The following is a 23186-nucleotide window of genomic DNA, read 5'->3' as shown; positions in this document are numbered from 1 at the left end:
CATCAGTGCCTCTGGCCCTGGCATCACACACATTCCCCGTTTTGTAATCAGAAATAACTACTTCCACCTGTCCAAAAATAATCCGTGGGAAGTAATCCGCATCTCCACTACTGAAACCAGATCTTGCCCTGCCAGCACTTCACATGCTCTGCTAGTGCTAGAATTGGCCAAAATCCTAATTGGCATTCTTTATACTCTTTGGTTATCTAAAAAGCTCTGAGACTCTGAAAGTTGAGCATTTGCCTGCTGCCTCACTGTTCCATCATTTTAAGTGGCTTCAGCAGCAAACTACAGCATTCTCAGGAACTATGGCTCATAACATGATGTGCAGTCCCTTCTCCAGGACTGGTAACAAGACATTGACCTGGCCAAAGAGATTTTAAATTATCTTTAAACTGCATCATTTCTAGCCCCATGCCACTTAATATCACTGTAACATGCTTGACCATCATCTTCTCCCTCTTTATCTTGCACTTACACAGGTGCATGCATGCCAAGGATCCTGAGACTGTCTTGTTAGCATCTGTGAAAGAAAAGGTAAAAATATAATATCTCTCGTTCCAACAAAAAAAAATTGAATTTCTCTTTTTTCCCCACACAGGAAAACGGTGAAAAACAAATACTGTGTTTTTACATGACTGAGAGGGAAGGAAAACTGGGGGAGGGGGGGAAATGGCATGGGAGAGCAACTCTGCCGGTGCTTTCTGGAGATGGTTCTCAGCTGCAGCGATTTTTTTTTTTTTTTTTTTTTTTATGTACCAGGGTTAGCAAATAACTCTGCAATCTTACTTTGAACCACTCAAATAGAAGTAAAAGCCCTCTGCTTTGAATAATACCTCTGCCACAGCTCCGTTTCATGCTTAAAGACATCCATTATTTTGTGATGCCATAAAAATAGCAATGGCAGCAAAAAGGCTGGTTCCCTGCCACCAAGACCCAGCCAGCGGCAGTGACAAAAACCCTGGGGCCCACACCACCCCAGCAAACCAGGCTTTGGAGAGGAATTAATGCTCATTTTAGACCACCAATTTAATTCATCTAAGAGGACATAGCAGATTTCGTTCTCTGTGGTCCTGGGCTTTTGTGGCAGAAACCAGCTAAGAACTGATTTTTTCTTATGTCATTTCAGCCCATTTGGATATTACTCCTCTGTGGGTGAGGATATGCTGAGTGCACCATTTCCAGCCGTCTTTGCAGCCCCCCCATTGCTCACCGGGGTGATTGCACAGTGCCTGGGCACAGGGCACCAACCTCCTATTCCTGCCATAATACAGGTAACCACATTCCCCAGCGAAGATGACGATGCTGACCTATTCGGCAAACCCAGTTACCTTTTTTTCATTTTCCACATTAAAGGTTCAATATAACTAGTGAGACTCAAGCTGTATCCAGTTTTATTGTTGAAAGCTTCACTGCAAATAGGGGTGGTGCAATTAGATCTTGTTTCCTTCATCTGGCCCCCAGTTATTATGCAGATGAATGGCTGTTGCTGGCTTTGATTTGCCCAAGTCCTCTTAAACTGCAAAGCACTGTGTGAATGTATGAAGTTTTGAATGCTAAGTGGCAAGAAAGTTATGGGAAAGCCCTTCTTCTGCGCTCTTTCTTTACTAGATTTTTACAGAACTTCTCAAATTAAATATAGTTGTTAGATTGCATTATTATTAGATTATTTCTAGCTTTTAGTACAACCTGTCCCAGTACTTGAAAGCCATAGGCTTAAAACATTTACTGTGACTCAATGGTGAGATACAACACCTGGGAGCAGCAGTACTGGGATCCTTAGGCCACAATCTCACTGAATTGATACATATTTAGTAGTTAATGCTCAACTAGCTAAAACTGCACTGTGTAGTTTGTGGTAGTGGTAGTAAAACCACTGCCGCACATGACTGCCCCAGCTGGAGCATCACGCTGTGCATAGGGTTCTCTTGTACTAAGAACTGGTCTCCCTTTGGGGTAAAACTGTCAACTACTGCCAAAACTTGTCATGCTATAAGAACTGTACTGCATATGACAGCTTTCAGATGTGCCCCATCCAAGCTAGGGTTCAGTACTCAGCATCTCATGGAAAAGATGAAAAATCTCTGCAAAATAGGCTGAAGCACCTTTTCACACAGCTGTGCACAGCGCTGATCAGACTTTGAGATGGGTAATAACAGCATGGGGCAACTGTGACACCAGTAGTGGCATTGCACAGCGTGTCCCAGCTCTCCCATCCCACTGTCAATTGCTCCGCCTTAAGGACCACTGTATGTCCTGCACACACTGCAAACAAATGCCCCGGCTGCTGGCAGGTCCTGTCTGGCCACGCTCTGCTGGAGCCAAAAAGCCCTCTCAGGTCAGGACACCTGTCGTCTGCCTTCCTCTGGCCTTTGCCTCGACACCCATGCTCCCAGAGGTCCACAAGCACGCACTTAAAACTGATCAGATTTGAAGGTATGCTTGAAGTAAACACGTTCTTGCAGACATCACCCAAAAGAGGATCCCACCCAAACCGACAGCCAGGAGCAGTGACCTGTGGTGGGTGGGTCACTGCCCCAGGGCCAGCAGTGCCACGGCGGTGCGACGTCTGGGGCTGTTTGCCTGCGTGCTCCCCATCTGCTGCACCCAGCTTATGTTCGCTGCTCCCTGGTCTCTCTGCCCCTTTCAGCTCCACCATGAAAATAACCTGCCACGCAATTAAAATCCCCATAGAAACCAGCTCTCAGGCTGATGCATTCTCAGCGGGATTGTTTTGCAAAGGGTCAGAGCTGGTTTGGTAGAGACATACAGCAGCGGTGATTTGGATGATTACCAACTATGGCCTCTCCCACTTCTGAAGTGAAGCTATCAGTGATTGTTACACTTTTTTGGTTTACTCTGTGATGATATATATATATATATATATATAAAATACCTCTAGGTTTTTGTCCTTGCTAACATGCAGAGGTTTTTTTCACATTGGATGAGTTTTGCAGCTCCACACCCAAACTCATCTGTGATGTTTTCTTTTTAACTATTGCCCCGGACAATGACTTTCCTGCATGACTGAGGGAAAGTACTTTGGAAATTAAAAATGGGACTTTGCGAGGTGCTAGTTTATTTTATATTGGTCTGCAGCCTCTTCTCACTGCAGCAGTTAACGCGTCCTAAAAATGCTGAATTGCTCTTAATGAGAACATAGATATGCTGTTGCAGACTAATTTCACCATCCTTCAGTTTTATAGCTAGCAGATTTATGCCATTGACGTTTTTTTCTTTTCTTGCCTTTTTTTTCCCCAGACAGTAGGTTGCCTGAAGAAAAGAAGAACCTGAAAATGTCAGTATTAATTGATACAGAGGAGAGAATCAGCAAATACCACCCTGTAAGCCTGAAGAAGAAAGAATTATCAGCAACAGAATGAGAAGCATATCTTCATGGAACCAAGAGCTTCAGTAGCGGTTCTGCCACACAGGACAGTGACGTGTTTTTGTGCCGAGCCCTGCCATTTGGTCCGAAGAGCTCCTGAGCTATCCTCAGCCAGGGCAGACAGGTGTGTTGGTACAGACCTGCCCTGCACTGCTCTGCAAGCACCGCCCATATGACAAGCATCTAACACCTGAGGAGAGCCACATAGCCACATCCAAGCTTGATATCTTCCTCCTTGCCCCAGAAGCATGCTCAGGGCTTAGGCTAGCCACCCCCTGGACCTTCAGTAAGGTGTGTCCACTCCACAGGAGGGCATAAATTTCATTTATCAAACACAGGCATCCACGTGATCTCCAAGTTGAGATGAAATGAAAAACAAAGAGAAGACACACCACACCAAGTATCTTTTTTTTTTTTTTTTTTTTTTTTTTTCCTGGCAGGAGGTGCACGAGTAGCGGTGCATTAGAAACAGGCCGGCACACCCAATGTGCTGATGCTCAGCGGTAGCTCTCTAATGCCGCTCCCCAGCACCATCTCTGCCTGTGCCCTCAGCCACAGCCACATTTTGGCTGAGAGCAGCCAGAGCAAGCAATGCCCTCCAGCAGCCATCCAGCCGAGCACACAACACCAGCTCTGCTCTTCTGGTCTCAGTTCTCCCACTGTCATGGCTTGGCAGACACACGGGGACACACTGCTACACTTCTGCCTGTTTCCCTTCACCCCAGAATGTGCCCAGACAAGCAGGAAAACTGAAATTTGAGCAGTCTTCCTTGGGCAACGGGAGCTGCTCTTGGGTGCTAGAAGGAGGAAAGCACAAGTGATGGGTTTTATTGGAGCAAATGCAAGATGGAACTAGACCGAAATGAATGGCAAGCCAGAGTGCCTGATTATAGCTTTAAATATTGTATTTTTAGGGATATGCATTGGACAAGACAGCTTTGCCTATTTAGCCATACACAGCTCTCTTTATTCTAGAACAGATCTAAGATAAAAATGTTAATTGCTCATAGAGCCAGATTTTCCAAAGGGGAAGCACTGTTTCGCAGGATATAGGCATCAGATCCAGTTTATAGTCTTTACTCACTCACCGCCTAAACAGATGAGACTGAATTTGTCCTAGAATGAATGTATACTTTCTGTAGGTGATACCAATGTGCTTCTTCTGTGGCCTTTTTCTTTTTTTTTATGTAGGGTGACATGTAAGTTTGCTTTTCACGTTGCTTTTGGTCAGTTTATGCAGACTAATTCTTCTCTTGGCTGCAGGTTTTGTGCTACTTGTAACACGTTTCCCTGCATTTACAAAATATTTCAATTCCCTTTTCTACCTACGTATTACGTACTTTCCAGCTGAGAGAACAAAAAGCTATGTTCAGGAACTTACCCAAAAAATAAAAGCAATTCACATAGTGCCGTAAAATCAATGGTTTAGGTTAGGTCGCTTTAGAGGTCTCCTGGACCACAGCAGGATGCACTTCCAAGAGAACTTGATTAATTTGGGCAATCTAATCTTAAAAGGGAAAATCCCCCTCTGTACCCTTCTAAGGTGGCAGAGCACCACACTGCTTGAGCTACCAGTTCCACAGGTGCCTTCACGTTTTTGTTCTGCACTTGCCCTGAAAAACACTGGGTTTAATGCAGGTAAGTGCCTACATGCAGGGAAAGAAAAAGGAGAGGAAGAGCGTTGCTTACAGTTTAAAGCCTGTATTAATAACATAAAAACCATTCTTCAAAAGAGAATTCAGGCCTTGCCGCTGCTGGGTGAATGACTCACGTGCTAGGTGTTCCCTGCTCCTTCTTCTCTATTCATAGCCTCAAAGCCCTCGCAGTCCTTTCTGCAAAGTAAGCCAGTTTCCCCCCGATCCGTGCTCTTACCCAGCTCACCCTGCAGTGTGGCAGGTTAGGAGCTTTCCTGGGATAAGCAACATGTGCTTTGAATCTTGCTGGACAGAGTCAGGAACGGAACCTTCACAAACGCTCCTCTTGCTGAATTAATACAGGGAAAGAAGCATCGCCACCATTTTTTTCAAATGAGCTGGGGCTGTGCCAGTCCTTCGTTGAAAAGTGCACAAACCTACGCACTTGGTGAGAGCCCGCAGCAGGTCAGGTGGATGGACACAATCTTGAGAATCTCACACAGGCACGGGTTTTTGAGACAAATGTGATGATTTCCACAGCACCAAAGGCAGCACTGCCAGTGCCTGAAAGCATTGCAGCAGCTCACTCTAAGCATCTGTCACAGCTTTATACAAACTTAACAGTTTTCCGCTGGATTGCAAGCTCAGGGGACAGCTTTAAGACCATGGAAATAGACGTTCTAGTTTTAGACTCTACTGGCCCCACAAATAATTAAGTAATGTTCTACTTGTTTTTGCAAGCCATTACATTAAAAAATATGACAAATAAAATCTAAGTACCACAGGAGGCAGATGGAGAACTCATTTTCCATGCTTTTTCTTTTTCTAAACAAATAAGTACATAAATATGTGAACCAGGCACAGCAAGTTTTCACAACACAAACACAATAAGCTACTTCCACCCTTGCTGGAGCCTCAAAATCTGATGTTACATAAATACATTCAGTAAAGGAATTTCCCCCCACCCCCAAGGTGTCCCCTGAAGCTGTTCCATTAAAAACTGCACACGTGCTGCGGTGTCGATACGTCCAGAGCTAAGACACCTGGTCTGTAGCAGCAGATGGATATGGGCAGAAGAGGGGCTCAGAATACTGCAGTGCATCACAGAAATGATGGGATATTGTAAAATCAGTGTCGTGGTATAACCCCAGCCAGTAGCTAAGCCCCACACAGCCACTTGTTTGCTCCCCCTGCATTGGGATGGGGGAGAAAATCAGAAGCATAAAAGTGAGAGAACTCGTGGGTTGAAATAAAAACAGGTTAATAGGTAAAGCAAAACCTGCTCACACGAGCAGAGCAAAACAAGGAATTCATTCACTGCTTCCCATCGGCGGGCCGGTGTTCGGCCATCCCCGGGAAAGCGGGGCCCCGTCATGCCTAACGGTTACTTGGGAGGGCGAGCGCCATTACTCTGAATGTCCCCCTTTTCCTTCTTCTCCCCCCAGCTTTATATGCTGACCCTGACATCGTGCGGTCTGGAATACCCCCGTGGTCAGCTGGGGGCAGCTGTCCGGGCTGTGCCCCCTCCCAGCCCCCTGTGCCCCCCCAGCCCCTCGCTGGTGGGGTGGGGTGAGAGGCAGAACAGGCCGTGGCTGGGTGTGAGCGCTGCGCAGCTGTAATGCAGACAGCCCCGCATTACCAGCGCTGCTCCAGCACAAATCCATAGCACAGCCCCACACCAGCTACCTACTATGAAGAAAATTAACTCTGTCCCAGCCAAAACCAGCACAATAGCCAACAACAGAAGATATACAAGATATGACAAAACTGCTGATATGCCTGTAACCAACTTTCTCCTGTTAGAGGGAATCTTTACCTTCTACCATTGTATAAGTAAATTTTAGAGTTGCAAGACTGGTGTATTAGCTCAGTGATTTTGGCACTTACCTTGTACTCCCCTTCACAGGGGTGACAGAATGCTGGATTTTGACCAGGCATATAATTTACCGAAGTTTCGTTTCAGAGAAAATCATCAAGGTTTTTTTCTGAGCCTAAACATTTTTCTGCGCATTTATCAACCTGCTTTCCAAGGACACTGAAGATAAAATGATACTGTGACATATTTACTCATGACCTTATGGCATGGATGGAAGGATGACCCCAGTATCTACAGACAAGCATTTTCATCACTTTGCAATCATCTACTTTATCATTCACCAGGTGGTTAATGCAATTTGTTTTCATGTGTCATCTAGTACTATTTTCAGAATGCAGCCACACACTAACATGAATGATTAACATCTTAAATGCTGTAATTTCAAAAACAGTCTTAATCAAAAGGTAAAAACCAAGTAATTATGAAAATGAATGTGATAATTATGTTTGTGATTGACCCAACAGAGACATCAGTAAGAGAACATGGAGAATCCAGCTGTTAGCTGAGTTTTGAGCTTCATTATTTCCGTTTATCAAACCCCTCCACCTTCAGCCAAGACCTTGAGGTTTTTGCTTGTGCTGAGGTCTGACATGCTGGTGCAAACACAAGCTAATCTTTTACTGCTCCTAATGGCAGGACAGAACACCATGAAAAATGACAACAATAGAGGAAGCTCGAGATTTTTAATCTTTACTTTATTGATTCTTTTGCCAATACATAGAAGAACTTTGATGTTTAGTTTGCAGAGTTTACAGTACAACTACATATTCTATAATATTTCATTTTTTTTTTGCTTTTTTTTTCAGGGAAAAAAAAATCAATAAAATTGAAGTGCAGTAAGTCCAATGTGGTAATATAGTAGAATCATCACCTTCTTCAGGACAAAGGGTATCAACTGTCCTTGTCTTGTGAAGTGCTGTCAGCAGGCGGTGTCTCAATAAACCTTCATGCATACCATCACCCACCACAGAGGAACGAGAAGCTCTCACCCCTGTAACACGACCCTAGCAAATACTGCTTAGACTAAACTTTATCTATGAAAATACTTACGAGTGCTTTAATTTCTAATCTTACTTTACAAATCAATTAGAAAATGGAGCCACTGCTTTTAGCAATTAGCTTGTGCGGATACATGATGTTTTCATAACAATACCAGTATTCTACTGCAATATATTGTTCTCAAGATAGAAAAATTCAAGTGTGACATACAGATATTTGCACCACTGTTTTTTTACGGAGAGCGCTTGTTCTCCTTTCATCCCCAGTTTTCATCCCCAGCTTTCATCCCCAGTTTTCAGCACCATATTGGCTTTTGCTCTCTTGCATTAACACTGATACAAATAAGAGAAGACACAGAACTCAAATATCCAGCATATATGGCAGTCTTCAAGTACTCTTCCACACTCTTGATCAAGTCTGATCTCCAAGCTGAAGATAAAAGACAACCTGTTGCATGGACCTTAGCTGATTATTCCTCACAACATCCCCGTGAGGTATGAAGGAAAACATCCTCATTTTCCAGCAACAGGAGACAAGGCAGAAGCACAGATGAATTTTTTCAAGGCAGGAAGTGGAGAAATGGAAAAGCTGAAACTCAGGAGTTCGTGGCTCCTAATTCTTTGCTTCAGAAACCAAGGCGCGGAACTCCCAGACATCAGGTCATTAGTCTTTTCATAGCCATACATTAATAACAATGATGGTTTCTGTGCGTATGCCAGCAAAGCATAGTTCTATGGCAGAAGCAGCACACACCTGATCGCATGCACCCTCAGACGCTCCTCCAGTACTTTATATATGCCAATAAATGTTTGCTGTAATTAACTAATCAGTCCTACAATTAATGTACTATAGGTAATTGCAACAGGTCAACATTTCATTTATAGATTTCTTTAAGACTTCCACAGCTATTTAAAGATTATTTTTTTCTCTGGATAAGTTAATAGCAACTCCCTTTCCCTACTAAATAATAGTACTTATACTTCTTTAGAACCAGCATCCATTTTGGGTACTGTTTACAAGAGCTCTGAGTAGTGATGAGCAAGATACTTTCAGGGATCACATCCATGCTCTCAAACATGCTCCAAAACAAAAAGTTTCATACTGAGTGAAAATAGAGTCAGTTTTTGCTATACAGAGACTTTTAATCTGCAAAACCTCTGTGAGCAGAACTTCAGTCCACCTCTACAGCAGTAGAAATAGCCAAACTTTAACTAACTTGTTTGGAATGAGTGAATAACACAGGGAATACACCTAAACAGAGACAATAGGTTAAAACTAAAGCTTGATAAAATCTAACTTGCGCTAAACCTGTGCTAATATTCTGGACCACTCTGAGCAATGTTGTTTCAAGCCTTGCATGCAAATTACCTACCAACCACTCACGTCTGTATGTTTAATCAGGAAATTAGCACTGGTCTTTGTACAACACACTTTCTTCCCATGGGCTCAGCTTCAGGTCTTGCCTACACATTCAGGCTATACAACACCTTACCACCCATTAGCACCCATAAGTTCAAGTCATAAAACTTAGTATTGTGGGAGTACTTTTGTACCTGCATAAAGGTGCTTACAAAGGCATTTTGTTTATTCCTTTGTGGGAATAAGGATAACCTACTTGGTATTGAAAAGAGATTATCAAAGAATTGTTTAGAGTAAGTGCAACTAAACAAAATAAATCTCTCTAATAAAAACAGCTTTACTGCTATCAAGTCCATGGGTGGATCAAGACCAATTTTATAACTGTCCCATGAAAGAGAAGCATTTCTTACTTTAGCATGGAAAAATGCAGTACAAAGGCTAGTACAGGAGCTAAATATTGTGGGATTTTCCTATCTGTTTCCCTAGAAATGTGTTACAGTGCTTCCACAACACACACTGACAATGACAGCGAATACCTCATCCACCTAGTACTAGAATGCCCTTCTACACCATATCCCAACACTGCTTATCACACACATGATAGGCATATAATTATATATTTATTTGTGCGTATACAGTTTACATGTTTTTCAGTCACTTAATCTGCTCCTGTCCTGATATCAAACATTATGTCAGGAACTATTTTAACTGAAGTGTTTTACATGTTACTATTTATATGAATGACAGAAACCATTACACTTTAAATGCAGATTTCCAGTCAGTTCATGCTCTGTATAATAAAGACCTACTGTGCTGATTTGGTACGTGAGATCCAATGCTGTCATATTACCCCCTTGCAAAAGTAACAGTCATTTTGTAATTAATAACAGGGAAAGGAAGATCTTTCTCAAACAGCAGAACCAGTATGGAAGAATAAATTTTCATTTTGATTGTCTCATGGCATTCATTCTAGTTATCATGAGTTTGGCTTAGTTTTTGCCAATGCCTTGATTGGCAAGTCATGCAAACTTACTGCTTCCAGCTTTAATGAGCTGCGTTCCATCATTCAGAAGAAACTTCAAAGTGCCCACAACATTCTCTTCCCCTGTTTTCCTGTGTAACACTGGAAGGACAGACCTGACTCCAGGAACAATCTTAATTTGCCTTTGAATGAGGGCTGGGGAAAAGGATTCTACCTGGAGAAGAAGAGTGGTTCACATGGGACAATGTGTAGCCACCAGTTGTCTGCATGGGGATGGAGACTTTTCGATTTCCCTCCTTCATACTAGTCCCATTCTAGTTTGTAGGATTTAAATATAAGGGATCAGAGTTGGACATTGGGAGGTGTAGGCTTCTTAATGCCAGCTGACACACACCATGGAAATAGTAGATAGATACATTCAGGGCTAAGGACCCAGTTATTTCCACTGGTATATACAGTTCTGTCACAGACTCATTAAAAAGTTCAGGAAAAGGCAAGTAAGTCCATATTCCTGATGTCTCTCTACAACTCCAGAAAAAAACAACCTCCACACCTTTACAGAAGAATGGACATGATAAGTGCTATAGTTCCAGAGCAATGGAGTGACTGGTAAGTTTAATGACATCACAAAAAGCAGAGGAAATCATAAGTTTTGCATGATCGTTTTCTGATTCTCTGTAAAAAATGTAGTATTTGGCAGAGACAATACAAGGCATTTCTTTTACAATATTCATTAACATTTTAGTATAACATTATTCAAAATTTAGGGAATAAATTCACCTTTTCAATTTCAATTGGTAATGTAATGAAGTTAAAATACAACTTAGGCTGATAGTTAAACTCAGGCTGTGACTATCTTGAAACTACTTAAAGAGCCCTTACAAAAAAAAAAAAAAGAAAAAAAAAGAAACAAGTAGTAAAATTGCAAACCAGACATTGATTTCTCTTCACTGAGCTCCCATTTGGAAACAAGCCTTCCGGCAAATTAAGCCCAGTCTGTATTTCACGTTTAAATCTGCCTCATTGGTATTAGTTTTGGCGAAACCTAGCAAAAAGGAGGGAAAAAGCACAACAGTTAGCATAGTGATATGGCAGTACAACCCACCTTTCATTTCCACCTCTATCAGCTATGTGCCACTGAAGACTAGAGACACTGTCTTTATTTAAGTTGACATATTTGAAGTATTTCAGAGATAAATTCTCCCGTAACTACATTTTCTGATGCAGGAATACAAGATATCCATGGCGCTAGTATCCAGCCTCTAAACTTCATTTATTTTGAACTGGGTTACTGATTTAGGAATGCAGATTAAACTTGGACAGCCGAACCTGTATTTGCCCCTGCTAACTGCATAGTCTTCTCAGATGGCTTCCAATGCCAGCAGAAACAAGAGCTGAACTCATGTGAAGCAGTTCCTCAATTATACAGCATACAGTAAGGCACATGAACATAGCTCAAAAATTTGCCGTGGCTTAGTTAATGCACTGGCCCGTAGATGGTCACAGCTTGTGTACAGCGGGCCTGCACTTGCTGTGAACAGCAACAGGAGAGAGAGCTGCACATGGGCAACAGCCTCAGCCACCACCTTCTAATCCACTTGCATACATGCATCAATACACGGAATGATGCTGAGGCAACAAAACAGTTTATATTCAATACATGATTGAATGGCCACTGCAGCATCAAAACAACCATGCCAAGGAATCTTAGACTGATTATTCCCCTTATTTGCTCAACAGCCAAGGTCATTCTGCATTTCCTCCCCACCCACCAGGAAATAGGATGCTGTCCGTCAATGCTAGGTCTGTGGAGAAGTAATCAATTGAGTTTTAGAACACACACATTAGTAGAAGATAAACAATCAAATGTATACACATACAATACACACACTGTACCTATAGTATATGTATACATTGGTTTGTTTGATGATGATATAGGTAAAATCAGAAGTATTGCATTATTTTTTTAGAATTTGCCTTCTTCCATTCACATTCATTTGATTTGTTTCATGATGATAGTTTAATACTTATAATTTTATCTTTTTTAAAAAAACAAACCTACCTTTTTCCATTCACATTCATGTTTGTGTGAGGATAAACTTATATATTCTATTGTTTTAATACCATAGTCATAAAAATCAATTAGTGATATTATAAAATATCCAGCAGACCAAAAGTAAAACACAGTAAGCCTAAACAGGAAACCAGGTGAGGGAAGAAGGCATAAATGAGAACAATACAGAGAAGACTTAGAAGAGTAGCAATGGTTAACATTTGATTAAACCCCGGCTGCAGGTCTACACAAATACCTGGAGGAAAAGCTCCCCACAGAAGATCCAAGCCTCTTTAAATGTCTCTTGTTCCTAGCCTATATAAATAGGTGCCCCAGGATGAAGATCAAAAGTAACTCATGTGATCTCCCTTGTTCAGGCAGTTCCACAGATAATCTGGCTCCTAATTAATGTGTCCAACTGAAACATGACGTACTGCATTGAAACACCACATACTGCATTCCTTCTGCCTCCTTATCCCTTCTTTTTCACTTAACAGTACCGAGCAAGCTAACTTATGAAAAAGTGATAGAAAAGGGTCTTTCCAAGCATTAAAGCCTCTTTCCCCAGAAATACAGGGCTGTATTTCCTGGACCAGTCAGATTTCCACATTACCCTTTCTCCAGCCACCATATATCATACAACCTTATGAGAACAGCCAACAAGGAAAGCTTAGCTCATGAAGAATGTGTTTACTGTATCAAATGCTAACGAAAGGTTTTCAGTGGATGGAAACTGTTCATTGATTTTTCAAAGTTGTGTGTGAACTAGGATAATAAATAGATGTAATAGGTACAAGTGTAGAGGAGCTGGAGAAACTCCTTTAGTGCACCAGCATTCCTGGGCTAGCTCCAGAAATGTTTCAACATTTCTGACTCCAACTGCCTGTGTGCCTCACTTAATTTGGGCCCATATCTGCCTCACCCAGAGATGGTTCCATTGAATTAAGGGAAAAAGCTGGAGGATGAAGATAGCACCATTAAAATCTGTATGCTGCTAATGCCAAAGCGATTATTGTTTTTCTGCTGACGCAGATTTTGATGCCATCAAAACTTCATTTTGCATCTGAATGAGCATATTACATTAAATGTAATGTCTGAACATCTGATGCTAACAGCTGTCATTTGTGTGTACCACTATCTGCTTCTGAAAGGGTCTGGCCCCCATGAGTGCTAAGTGCCATAACGCCCACTGAAGATAAAAGAGGTGGTAAGAGCCCAGCACCGCTCAGAACTGGACCCAAGTACAACTCTTTGCTCTAAATAAAATGTGATTAAATAAGCAGAAAAATGATAATATAACAAAAGGGTTAGTTTGTGCGTGGAAAACAAGGAGTAATCAAGTTTAAAATGCAGAAAGCTCCCTGAGTCCAGTGCTTTAAATCCCAGTAGAGTCAGTCAATTTAGTAACACCCTGTGCTAAAAGCACAGCATTTGGTAAGGGCTGAATGTGATTAATGAAGACTATTCTACACTACACAGCTGCAGAGTTGCTACTTTCTTAAATACTGCCTAAGCAATACATTCTTAATATTGTTACACTTAACAGGAATAACAGCGTATCTTGGTACCTTCAAAATACTTTGCTAATGTTGAACAGGTAGGTGTGCTGGGAGTTTGCCTGGGCAGTCATGTACGCAGCCTCTTAACTGGTAAGAGGACACACGGCCTCAGAGACCTCCTGCAATTCAAGCTTATTGAGCCTTTGATTTCCAACCCCAAACTAGTCTTTTCAGCTACACAAACAGCTCTATGCTTATTTCATTATGTCTTTTTTTTATAGCAAGCAGTTCTTTTAAGGCCTGATTCTGAATGATACTGAGTTGTAGTAACTTCTAATGACCTTATCAGGTGTGTAAAAGCAAGTCACTGTTCAGAAATGTAAAAAAAGTCCCTCAAACAAATAACAACAAAAAAAAGATGGACCAGTGTTAGCATATTTGTTAAAATAATAAAAGTTGCTTATCCCTTGTTAAGTCCTAATTATCTGAAAATGCAGATAAAAGCAAACCACAATTCCAACATCAACTTTTGTACAAAATTGTTCCTGATGTGCCTTTTGCAGCGGCGTGAATGATCTGGAAAAACACAACATCCATCTAAGAATGGACTCGAACCTGCAAAAGCCTGTTTCCTCAAAGCAAAATGTAGTTCCAGAAAAGAAAACCATATCCTCTGTTATTTTGTACTCACTGGCTTGAACTCTGATAGTAAATTTCTTTTTAAACATACACTAGTCAATTGCTATTCAGCTACCTAACTTTTCCTTGGCAGATGCTTTTCTTAAACTCCAAGTTATCTTTTAAGATCATTTTGTAAGACAGCTTTTACATTAAGAAAAAAAAACAACCAGGGAGGATGGTGATTTTTTACCTAGACAAACTCACCCTGATTATTTTTATAATGGAATACATCTGTAAAAGTATGGTTCTCAGTTTGTTCTCTCATGGTCTCATCAATGGTATATGCCACTACAAACCCAAGCAGATTACCTTCCAAGGTGATCTATATGCTAGGCTACAGCAATCTGATTTCAGCATGCAAGATAAGCCAACAGTTTGTCTTCACAGCACAGTAAAATCAAGCATGAATTGTTTATTTCTTATATGATGCCAGTCTATAATGAAGATAGTTGACTCTAAATCATATTTTCTTTAACATTTTGTGGTTGCAAATGTCCTTCAGATGTTTTTCCAAATAATTAAAAATGCTGTGAAAATGGGACTGTACAGCCAGATGTGTCTCAAAGAAAGCCATATCAGCTATAAAGTTCTCCTTTACAGAAAGGAGTTGCCTGCATGGGCAGAGACAGTTATCTATAAAGGAACAACCATCCTTTAAAATCTCACTTGTAATGAACCTAGAGAGATGTTTTATTTCAGAATATTCCATGCATCCACTGAAAAAAGCTGCTAGAAAAGGGTCAGTTTCTCAATTTCCATCAGTTCTGTTTCAAACTAGCGAAACATGATCCAAAAAACCTGCTTTTACTGTAGCAAAACAATATCGCTAAAGTTCCTGTCACCAATATAAACAGGAACAAGATGTCTCATTCAGTGAACATAAATAATCACAAGCACAACTGTTACATTTTCAAATAAGCCTGAGGCAGAGTCTTCAAATGTAGAAAAAAGGACCAAGGATGCTTCTTTCTGAACAAATGCCTATGGCAAGGCTCAAACCTCTATTTCCCAGACCACAAAACTAAGTGAAGGAGCTGTAGGTGTTTGCTGTATATGAAAATCGGGACATCAGGGGTCTAATATTACACAGCAGTGATCCAGTCTTGCTGTCACAGATGTCAACAGAAGCTTTGGTAAGGATTTCAATGAGGGGAGGACTGGGTCACTGTGGCCTGAAAATATTCTTTAGAAGAGTTAAAAAAAAAAAAGAGAATGGAATAGCTAGTGCTCTTCCATGCCACAGCTTTAACAAATCATTGTGGTTCATGCTTTCCATCTGCAGAGCCCTAGAGATTTCAGGCACTTTTATAACTACCAATCAGCAGGTCAGACTGACCCCCTCACATACCTTGGCTGAGGTACATGCTTTGCAAGCAACCATTGCTTTGCAAGTATTTATGCAAGCCACATGCTTTCAAGATAAGTATATGAAAGTGCATAAACAAAGCAGCATCTACATATTTCATGCCCACAGCTCCTTCAGTGCAGCTCATCATTTCACGCGTGGCCAAGCACCCATACAAAGCAGACTGCGTGAGAGTTTGCCTTCAGGAGAACTAGGAAATGGTGCCTGTGAAGTGTCCCTTCCTGATCCCAGTCAGACAGATCCCAAGGACCTAGATGGTGGATTGTTGCAATACCTCTCATCAATTGCTGACTTCAGGCTATCCTAAAGATTCAAAATCTATACCACTGTAACATTGACAGGAAAGCACTAAGGGATGGTGGGTGTTGGTAATCCCTCCTTTGGCCCTAACAGACTTCCCCTGTGATATCCACCATGCTGCTGTGAAGTTTAACACCATAGCCCATAATTTTAAGCTTATCACTTCTTTCTCTGCATTCTTTCGTTGCTTCTGCTTTCATTGCCTTGAGCATAGGCTGCTGAATATTACTTTGGGTAACACACTCAGTTAAATACATATATATTAGTCACCTGAAGCAAAAAGAAACTGACTCTTTCCAAACAAGCAGATTTTGAACACCTAAGGACTGGTGTCTTCTCACAGCAAAAGTCCTTTACTGTAGTTTCAGTCTATTTAAATGCTATTTAAATATTGCACCTTCAAATTAATCATTAAGTTAATCCCCAAATTAAATATGCAAGAACAGACCAAAGTGACTGACTGCAATAGATACAAACCAACAATGTCATGTTTATGCTTTAATTTGGGATCCTAGCTGTTTGACAGGCTGACCAGCCAAAGATAAATTAGTCCTAACATTACCAAGTTTTTAAAAAATGATTTTTTCAAAAATCATGGTCAGAAACTGAATGAATAATTTCTTTTGCACACAGAATTGCTGAAAATGGAAGGTTGCTTTCACTATGAATTAAAAAATAATAATGACTTCCATAAAATGTTACATGGAAAATTAGTAAGAGAGCAAAGTGATTTTGTAGCAGTTTGCTGCACATTGCAGCCGCTGGTCAGGCATCTTTAACCAAACAATTTTTCTCAGATAAAAAAAAAGTATTTTTAAAAGTGAACAGCACTTTATTTGAAATATTTAAAATTCCACAAGAAAAAGATATATTATCTATTTAGTTACCAGAAATGCTCTCTGATGGACACAGGAAATTAATGAAATTCCACAGACTTATTGCTCAGAAAGTTTTATTTATTGCCAATAGTATACTCAAAGCCTTAATAACAAACTCTTTCACATAACAACTGCTCTGCAGTCTTTCAGTTATGTGTCCTAGCCCTGCCATGAAACTCTGCAAGGAGAAAGAGTATTGCACCTCATTACCAAATATTCCCCAACTACTTTTACAGCACAACATGTAAACTGTCATACTCACTGCCCTCACCAAAGGAGAGCTGACCTACCCCAGAAGACTTCACAATACAAAAGAAAAAAAATTGTAATATGCATGTAGGAGAAGGCCACGAAGAAACTATATGTTATTAACCACACAGATCCAATCAGTTACAAGTGTGCTACCCCTTTCTATTAATATGCCAGTTTCATGTTAGCGTTAAGTGAGACTTAAGAATGAATGAATGTGAAGGTCAAAAGGCAACGTTTTTCTCGATTAATGCACAGCGTAAGTTTCATTTGTACAAGGCAAAGGGAGAGAAAAAGCAAAGATATCTACAGTAGAACATTTAGTTGATTGGCACTACTAACACAGAGTGGACACATACAGTCACCCCTTTTGAGAAGACTTACAACCCCACCTAAAGACAGCATGAAAATTTAGCAACAGAGAGTTAGCTAAACTAACTTATACAGTGGAGAAATACATATTCATCCACCTCTCAGATATGAATCTGCTCCCCTCTTCATCGCATCATAAAAGTTCCCTTTCCACATTGTCCTTTTAGTCATTTCTCCATCTCTTCTGTTTTTCCTAGCTTCAAATATTTCCAATGTAATCATACTGGATTAGCCCTCAATTATCTTCCTATTTTCATTGTAAACTCCACAGGTAATCTACTGAACCCTTACCTACACGGAGGAAACTTACCGTGTTTGCAAGTCTTCATGTGATGAGTATTTGTGGAGAATATTTGTTCTGACACCAGACTAACTATATTTGTTTGTAAAATGACTTACTGTGAAGTCACAGCCAGTGCTTTTCTTGATATCATCCACTGTTAGTCCTTCCCAGATTTCCACAAGGGTCAAACCCTTCTTCTTGTCCACATCAAACACAGCCTGCCAGGTTCAAAGAGCACACAATTAATTATTTATTATTGAAGCAGAAAACAAGGACCTAAGTAATAATATTGTAGAAAATACAGTGCTGAGATAGGTAGAATTCCCTCAGTAACAAAAGATGCCATTACCAATTGGTTTCACTTTCCTAACTGACCAGTAAAAATTTCTGCCACGTTTATTTGTACCTGAAAGAACCTAAAATATGAGATGTGTTAGTTTTGTAGGGAAAACATGCAACTGTTTTGAAATGCATGAAATGAGGACCATGCCTCCTGCCCCAATCTGGTGAGAACTGCGAGGCCCAAAGGAAAGGGCTCTAGACATTCTTTGCTGCAAGACAATGCACACCGAGATATCATGAATGAAAATAGGAAAAGACAACATCTCCATCATTCTTCTATTATTTCTTTTTTTATGGCAAAGAGCGGTTGATCACTTTCAACAGATTATAAGCTTCTCCAACAGCTATTGCACACCCAGTGCAAATTTTAGTCTTTTCAGGAGCTGAAAATGAAAGACAAGATTTCTTGTACTTTTAATAGAAAGCCTGAGAGGAAGTGGCTGAAGGAGCAAAAGCTGTTCTTTCTGATGTATTCATAAGATGTGCTTTCCACTTCCAAGGCCCACAAGCTTACCAAATAGAAACGTCTGTAAAACATTGTGCACTTTAATGGTGCACAGGTTGCATGCTAGTTGCCAGTGAAACAAAAGGTCTATAGTAATTTTCCTTAAGAAAACCAAATAAGGTCAGCAGCAAAAGACCAGCGAAGGTTGAACTTGAAAGGTAAGTGCAATCTTAAGCTCATTACAGAACCGTACTAAAATTCAGCTGTCCTCTGGGCATGTGAGACTGATTTAAGGGACTGAAAAATGATAGCTCGTCTTGCTGGGCATAAGGAACATACACATTAGGAAGCTAGTGTAGAAACAGAATTTGCAACACTATCAAACTACTGTTGTACATTTGTGTCATCTCCTAATAAAGCAACCAGATCTAACAAGTGGTGGCACTTAAGAGAAATTTCTGTTTGTTGTTTATTTTCTATCAGTCCTTGTTGACTCTCATTTTTTTGTTCCTTATGTTTTGTATGTGGTCAGTTAATAAAAACCTGGAAAACCTTCCACGCTTTCATTTATTTTCACTTACTTTGTGGAGAAAAAACCCTTTAGATTCCAGTAGCAACAGATTACCACGAAAAAGCAAATTCTACATCAGCACCTTTGATGCGTTCTACTTGGTACGATAGGCGGCTCAAAGAGGTACTACTCTAAGCTCTTAGAAATGTAAACACTGATAACAGAAGGAGTATGGTTACAGCAAAAATCTCAGATCACTTCTCCCTTGTTGAAAAGATCCACTAATGTATTTTGAGCAGCAGTGGTATTAGATATTCACATGGACTTGCACTGGAGAATAAATTGCTTCACAAATGGAATCAAGTAATGACAAAAAAATTAAAGCCCTGCCACAGCTACAGGTTGTGTTTCTCTGAAAGGGTGTGTAGTACACATCAAGGAAGATGCCAATTGTCTGACATACACGTGGCTACATAAGCTGTTGCTCTGCTGGAAAAAACTATCTGTGATTACAGCTGCATTTGAGGATTTGCATTGCACATGGCAAATTTTCAGGAATACTATGGGAAAAATAAGGAGATACACGCTTTGCATTTCTCATGCATGGCACCTTTGTTCTGAATGTTTGAACTGTACGGTCCAGTATGCTAGATGTCAATGGTGAAAGCTTCAAAAGGAAAAATATGAGTGCCTAGACCACTGGAACAACTCCAGGGGAATCCTTGCCTTCATTAGTAACAGATACCAAATATATTCTTCATTTTTACTAGACTTTTCTACTTTTACTGAGTGTCCCTTCTTAGGGATAGAAGAGAAAAATACTGACAAGGATTCAAGGAAAGTACTTTACCTTCTCTGTAATGATGCGGTTTACACATTGTTTCCCAGTAAGTGGTAAATTGCACTTTTCCAAGATTTTATGGACATTGCCCTGTGTTTAACAATATACAGACAAACATTAATTTTAAAAAATGACACAACTTATTCCAAATTCAAATATGTACATGAGAATCACAGCCACAGCCATTCAGTGTTATTGAAATATTCACTGTACTCAGATCACTCTTTGAATTCACTTCTTTCACAGATTACATCTCTGGCAATTTGGGACAGTTATTACTTAACTCCCACATATAAGGAGATGACTAATAAGAATTTCACTGTACCACTGAGTGCGCTCCTGAGTTTAGAAGCTCTGCATACTTCTGCTTAATAGTTTGTCTTTCCTGCTGCAATGTGGGGATAAGAGATACATGGGACCTCAATGACGACACATAAAGGACAAAAATTAGGAAAACACAATGCGGGCATGACATTTCTCTGTCTGATACTTCATCACAAACAGTAATGTGCAGGATCAGCCATACACACAGGCATCTCAAATCCCCAGGGCTTAAGCACATAGTCATGCTCTGAAAATAGTAAATCCAGTTTCTTTACCCACACTGAATTCCCATTCCCTCCACTGCTCCAGGAAAGCCCAAAAGCAGACTAGAGATGAGTGCAATATGCTCATCTTCAAGTGCTACACATAGTGCTCCATGTTTCAGTCACGTCTGAATCAAGTGCTTAAAACTAGTTTCCATTCTATTTTTCTGAATGGTGTAAACAACCTATTTCACAACATGGAACGATTACCAGCCATCAATTTACTATGTTTTGCAAAACATGTCAATGATGGTACGGTGTTAAGAACTTGACATTTATTTCTCTTAGGCAGTATTTAGCAGATTAGGCACACATACACAGTGACTGTTCAGAGATTACATAACAACCTTACAGGCTATTGGTTTTCTTTATGGTTATAAAGAAAAAAGTAATTTAGCAAAAAATACATTAAGAAATACCATAATGAATTAGACCTAAGGTCAATTTGCCAAGTGTCTTACAGTGGCCCAAGCACATGGAGCAAAAATTGAGCCAATCTTCCACAGCTATGCCCTCCTGGTTCCTGACATGCTGTGATGTATAGATTTTCTGAGCTGCAGACTGCTTCTGGGCAACGCTGTTTAATTTTCACTGCTGAATTTAACCTCATAAAACAGTTTAGTCCCTTTCATATAGACTTAATTTTTTGAGCTCCTGCATCATCCTGCTGATCATGCACAACTTCATTACCTGGCTGTGAAAATTGTTTCGCATTGTTTTAAACATGCTAGTTGCTAATTTCAGTTGGCTACCCCTACTTCTTCTATAATGCCATTTTGCATCCACTTTCTGCATGCCCTTATTATTTAATGTATTTCTACGTTACTCTTCCTCAACAGCATTTCTTAAGCTGAAGAGTATTCCACAGAACTCACTTCATGTTTTGTCATATTTCTTCTGTACCTTTTGGTTTGCATTACATGTAAAAAATTAAGTAATTAAAAAGTAAATAATGTAAGGCAGAGTGTATTTGGTTTTATTTGTACTATACTGCATAACAGAGTTTAAAAAGAGGAAAATTCTTCACGTATTTATTTAAGTGCCAAGACAGGTACTGGTTTCACCCTCGTAACTAAATGTAAAGTGTATTTTGCCCACACTGCAAGGACTCAGCCTACTGCTATGTTTAAAAACTCTAATGTGTACTGGAAGGGAAATGCACTTCTAAACTCTTAAAAAACTTATTTTCATGTTTAACAGGCTATTACTATAATACAAAAAAAATATTGAAAAGGATTAAAAGATTCTTCACAAGCATGACTCAGACAAAACTGACTGCAAGAACTACCTATGGCAGCAACTCTTGAACATCTGCATTGAATGTACTGCATATATCCCATGCCTTCCACCGCATTTCCATCCCTCAAATCTTGTCTGCTGTTGACTTACAGAATACTTTGGCATCTAATGATAGATTTCTTATTATTTATTTGGAGAATAAGATGACAAAAACGTCCCTATACTAAAAAGCCAGCAGACACAACAAACTGCCACTGTACATGCAGACTTTTTTTCACTCAGTAGCGCACTGGGCTTTGAGCCAGACAAAAGATTGCTCTTCTGATACATAGATACAGCTGCAGTAATTTTGTAAGAAAAACTTTGATGTAAAGAATTATAAAGCTGTGATTATAAAATAGGCTCTGTAAAAAGCAGCCACCCCAATAAAAGACTTCTGATTTTCAGCACTGGTCTCATGGGTGCTATATTTGCTTGTATATTTAGGAAAAAAAAAAGAAAATAAACAAAGGGAAAACAAAAAAAAGATAGAATCTGAAAACTGTAACAGCAGCTTTTGATTTGCAAACATTGTATTTCCATATTTCATCATCTTCACTGTTGAGCAAACAAGAAGCAGCAGTATGAAGACCCCAGAAAGAGGCTAGGTAAGAGGAAGGAGTGCCAAGAATCCACTTCATTTTAAAATAAGAATAAAGTGAAAAAGCATGCACATGGTTTAGTTTTGCAGTGCCTTTTCACAAAAGCAGAAGAAATAATTTATGAAAGCCTGCAATTGGCTCTCTAGAAGTGCACATCAGGCATTCCATGTACGTAGGAGCCCAAGTTATGTATACATATGCCAAAATAAGTAACTCTAAGCCTGGACTGTTTGTAACAGTGAACCTATCTGTGTTTCTGTCTTTTTCAGGTTTCAGTACTCCTACCAACAAAAAACCAACATGCAAATAACTTCCAAAGACTGTAGTGAAAAAAGATTTTGGTAATTGTACTTTTAAGAGAAAAATTGGCATGAATAATTACAATGTGTGTGGACTCTGAGCCTTAATCAAATTCCACAGTAACTAGAAATTTAGCATAAATATTTATACAGATCACATTAATACCAGTACATGTCTGAGCAAATAGAGAATTACATATCCAGTTTTTGGGAGGCTGTGATAGGGATACAAGTCATATAGATGAATTTGCTTTTTACTTTCGTGTACTTATTTACATATATCTGAAAACTATTTGGTCAGACTCAGTCCTGTTACTGAAAATGTGCCCCTTGAGATCACAGTTTAGTATAAATTGTAAAAC

General features: G+C 40.0%; 1 protein-coding gene across 1 annotated transcript in view; it reads right to left on the bottom strand.

Annotated features, from left to right (window-relative positions):
* Positions 1-7576: 7576 nt before the first annotated feature.
* The window catches only part of OXCT1 (3-oxoacid CoA-transferase 1), an 85922-nt gene continuing 70312 nt past the window's right edge, over positions 7577-23186 (bottom strand). The window contains exons 15-17 of the mRNA XM_040580011.1: positions 20068-20148; positions 18036-18137; positions 7577-11283 (exon numbers count right to left, since the gene is read on the bottom strand). Of these exons, the coding sequence (XP_040435945.1) occupies positions 11248-11283; positions 18036-18137; positions 20068-20148 (219 nt within the window). The 3' untranslated portion in view covers positions 7577-11247. The remainder of the gene's footprint in view (positions 11284-18035; positions 18138-20067; positions 20149-23186) is intronic.

Source organism: Falco naumanni, chromosome Z (genome assembly GCF_017639655.2).
Source record: "Falco naumanni isolate bFalNau1 chromosome Z, bFalNau1.pat, whole genome shotgun sequence".
Lineage (NCBI taxonomy): Eukaryota > Metazoa > Chordata > Aves > Falconiformes > Falconidae > Falco > Falco naumanni.
The sequence above is the reverse complement of the archived record's forward strand: the minus strand, read 5'-3'. Positions and strand labels throughout refer to the sequence as shown.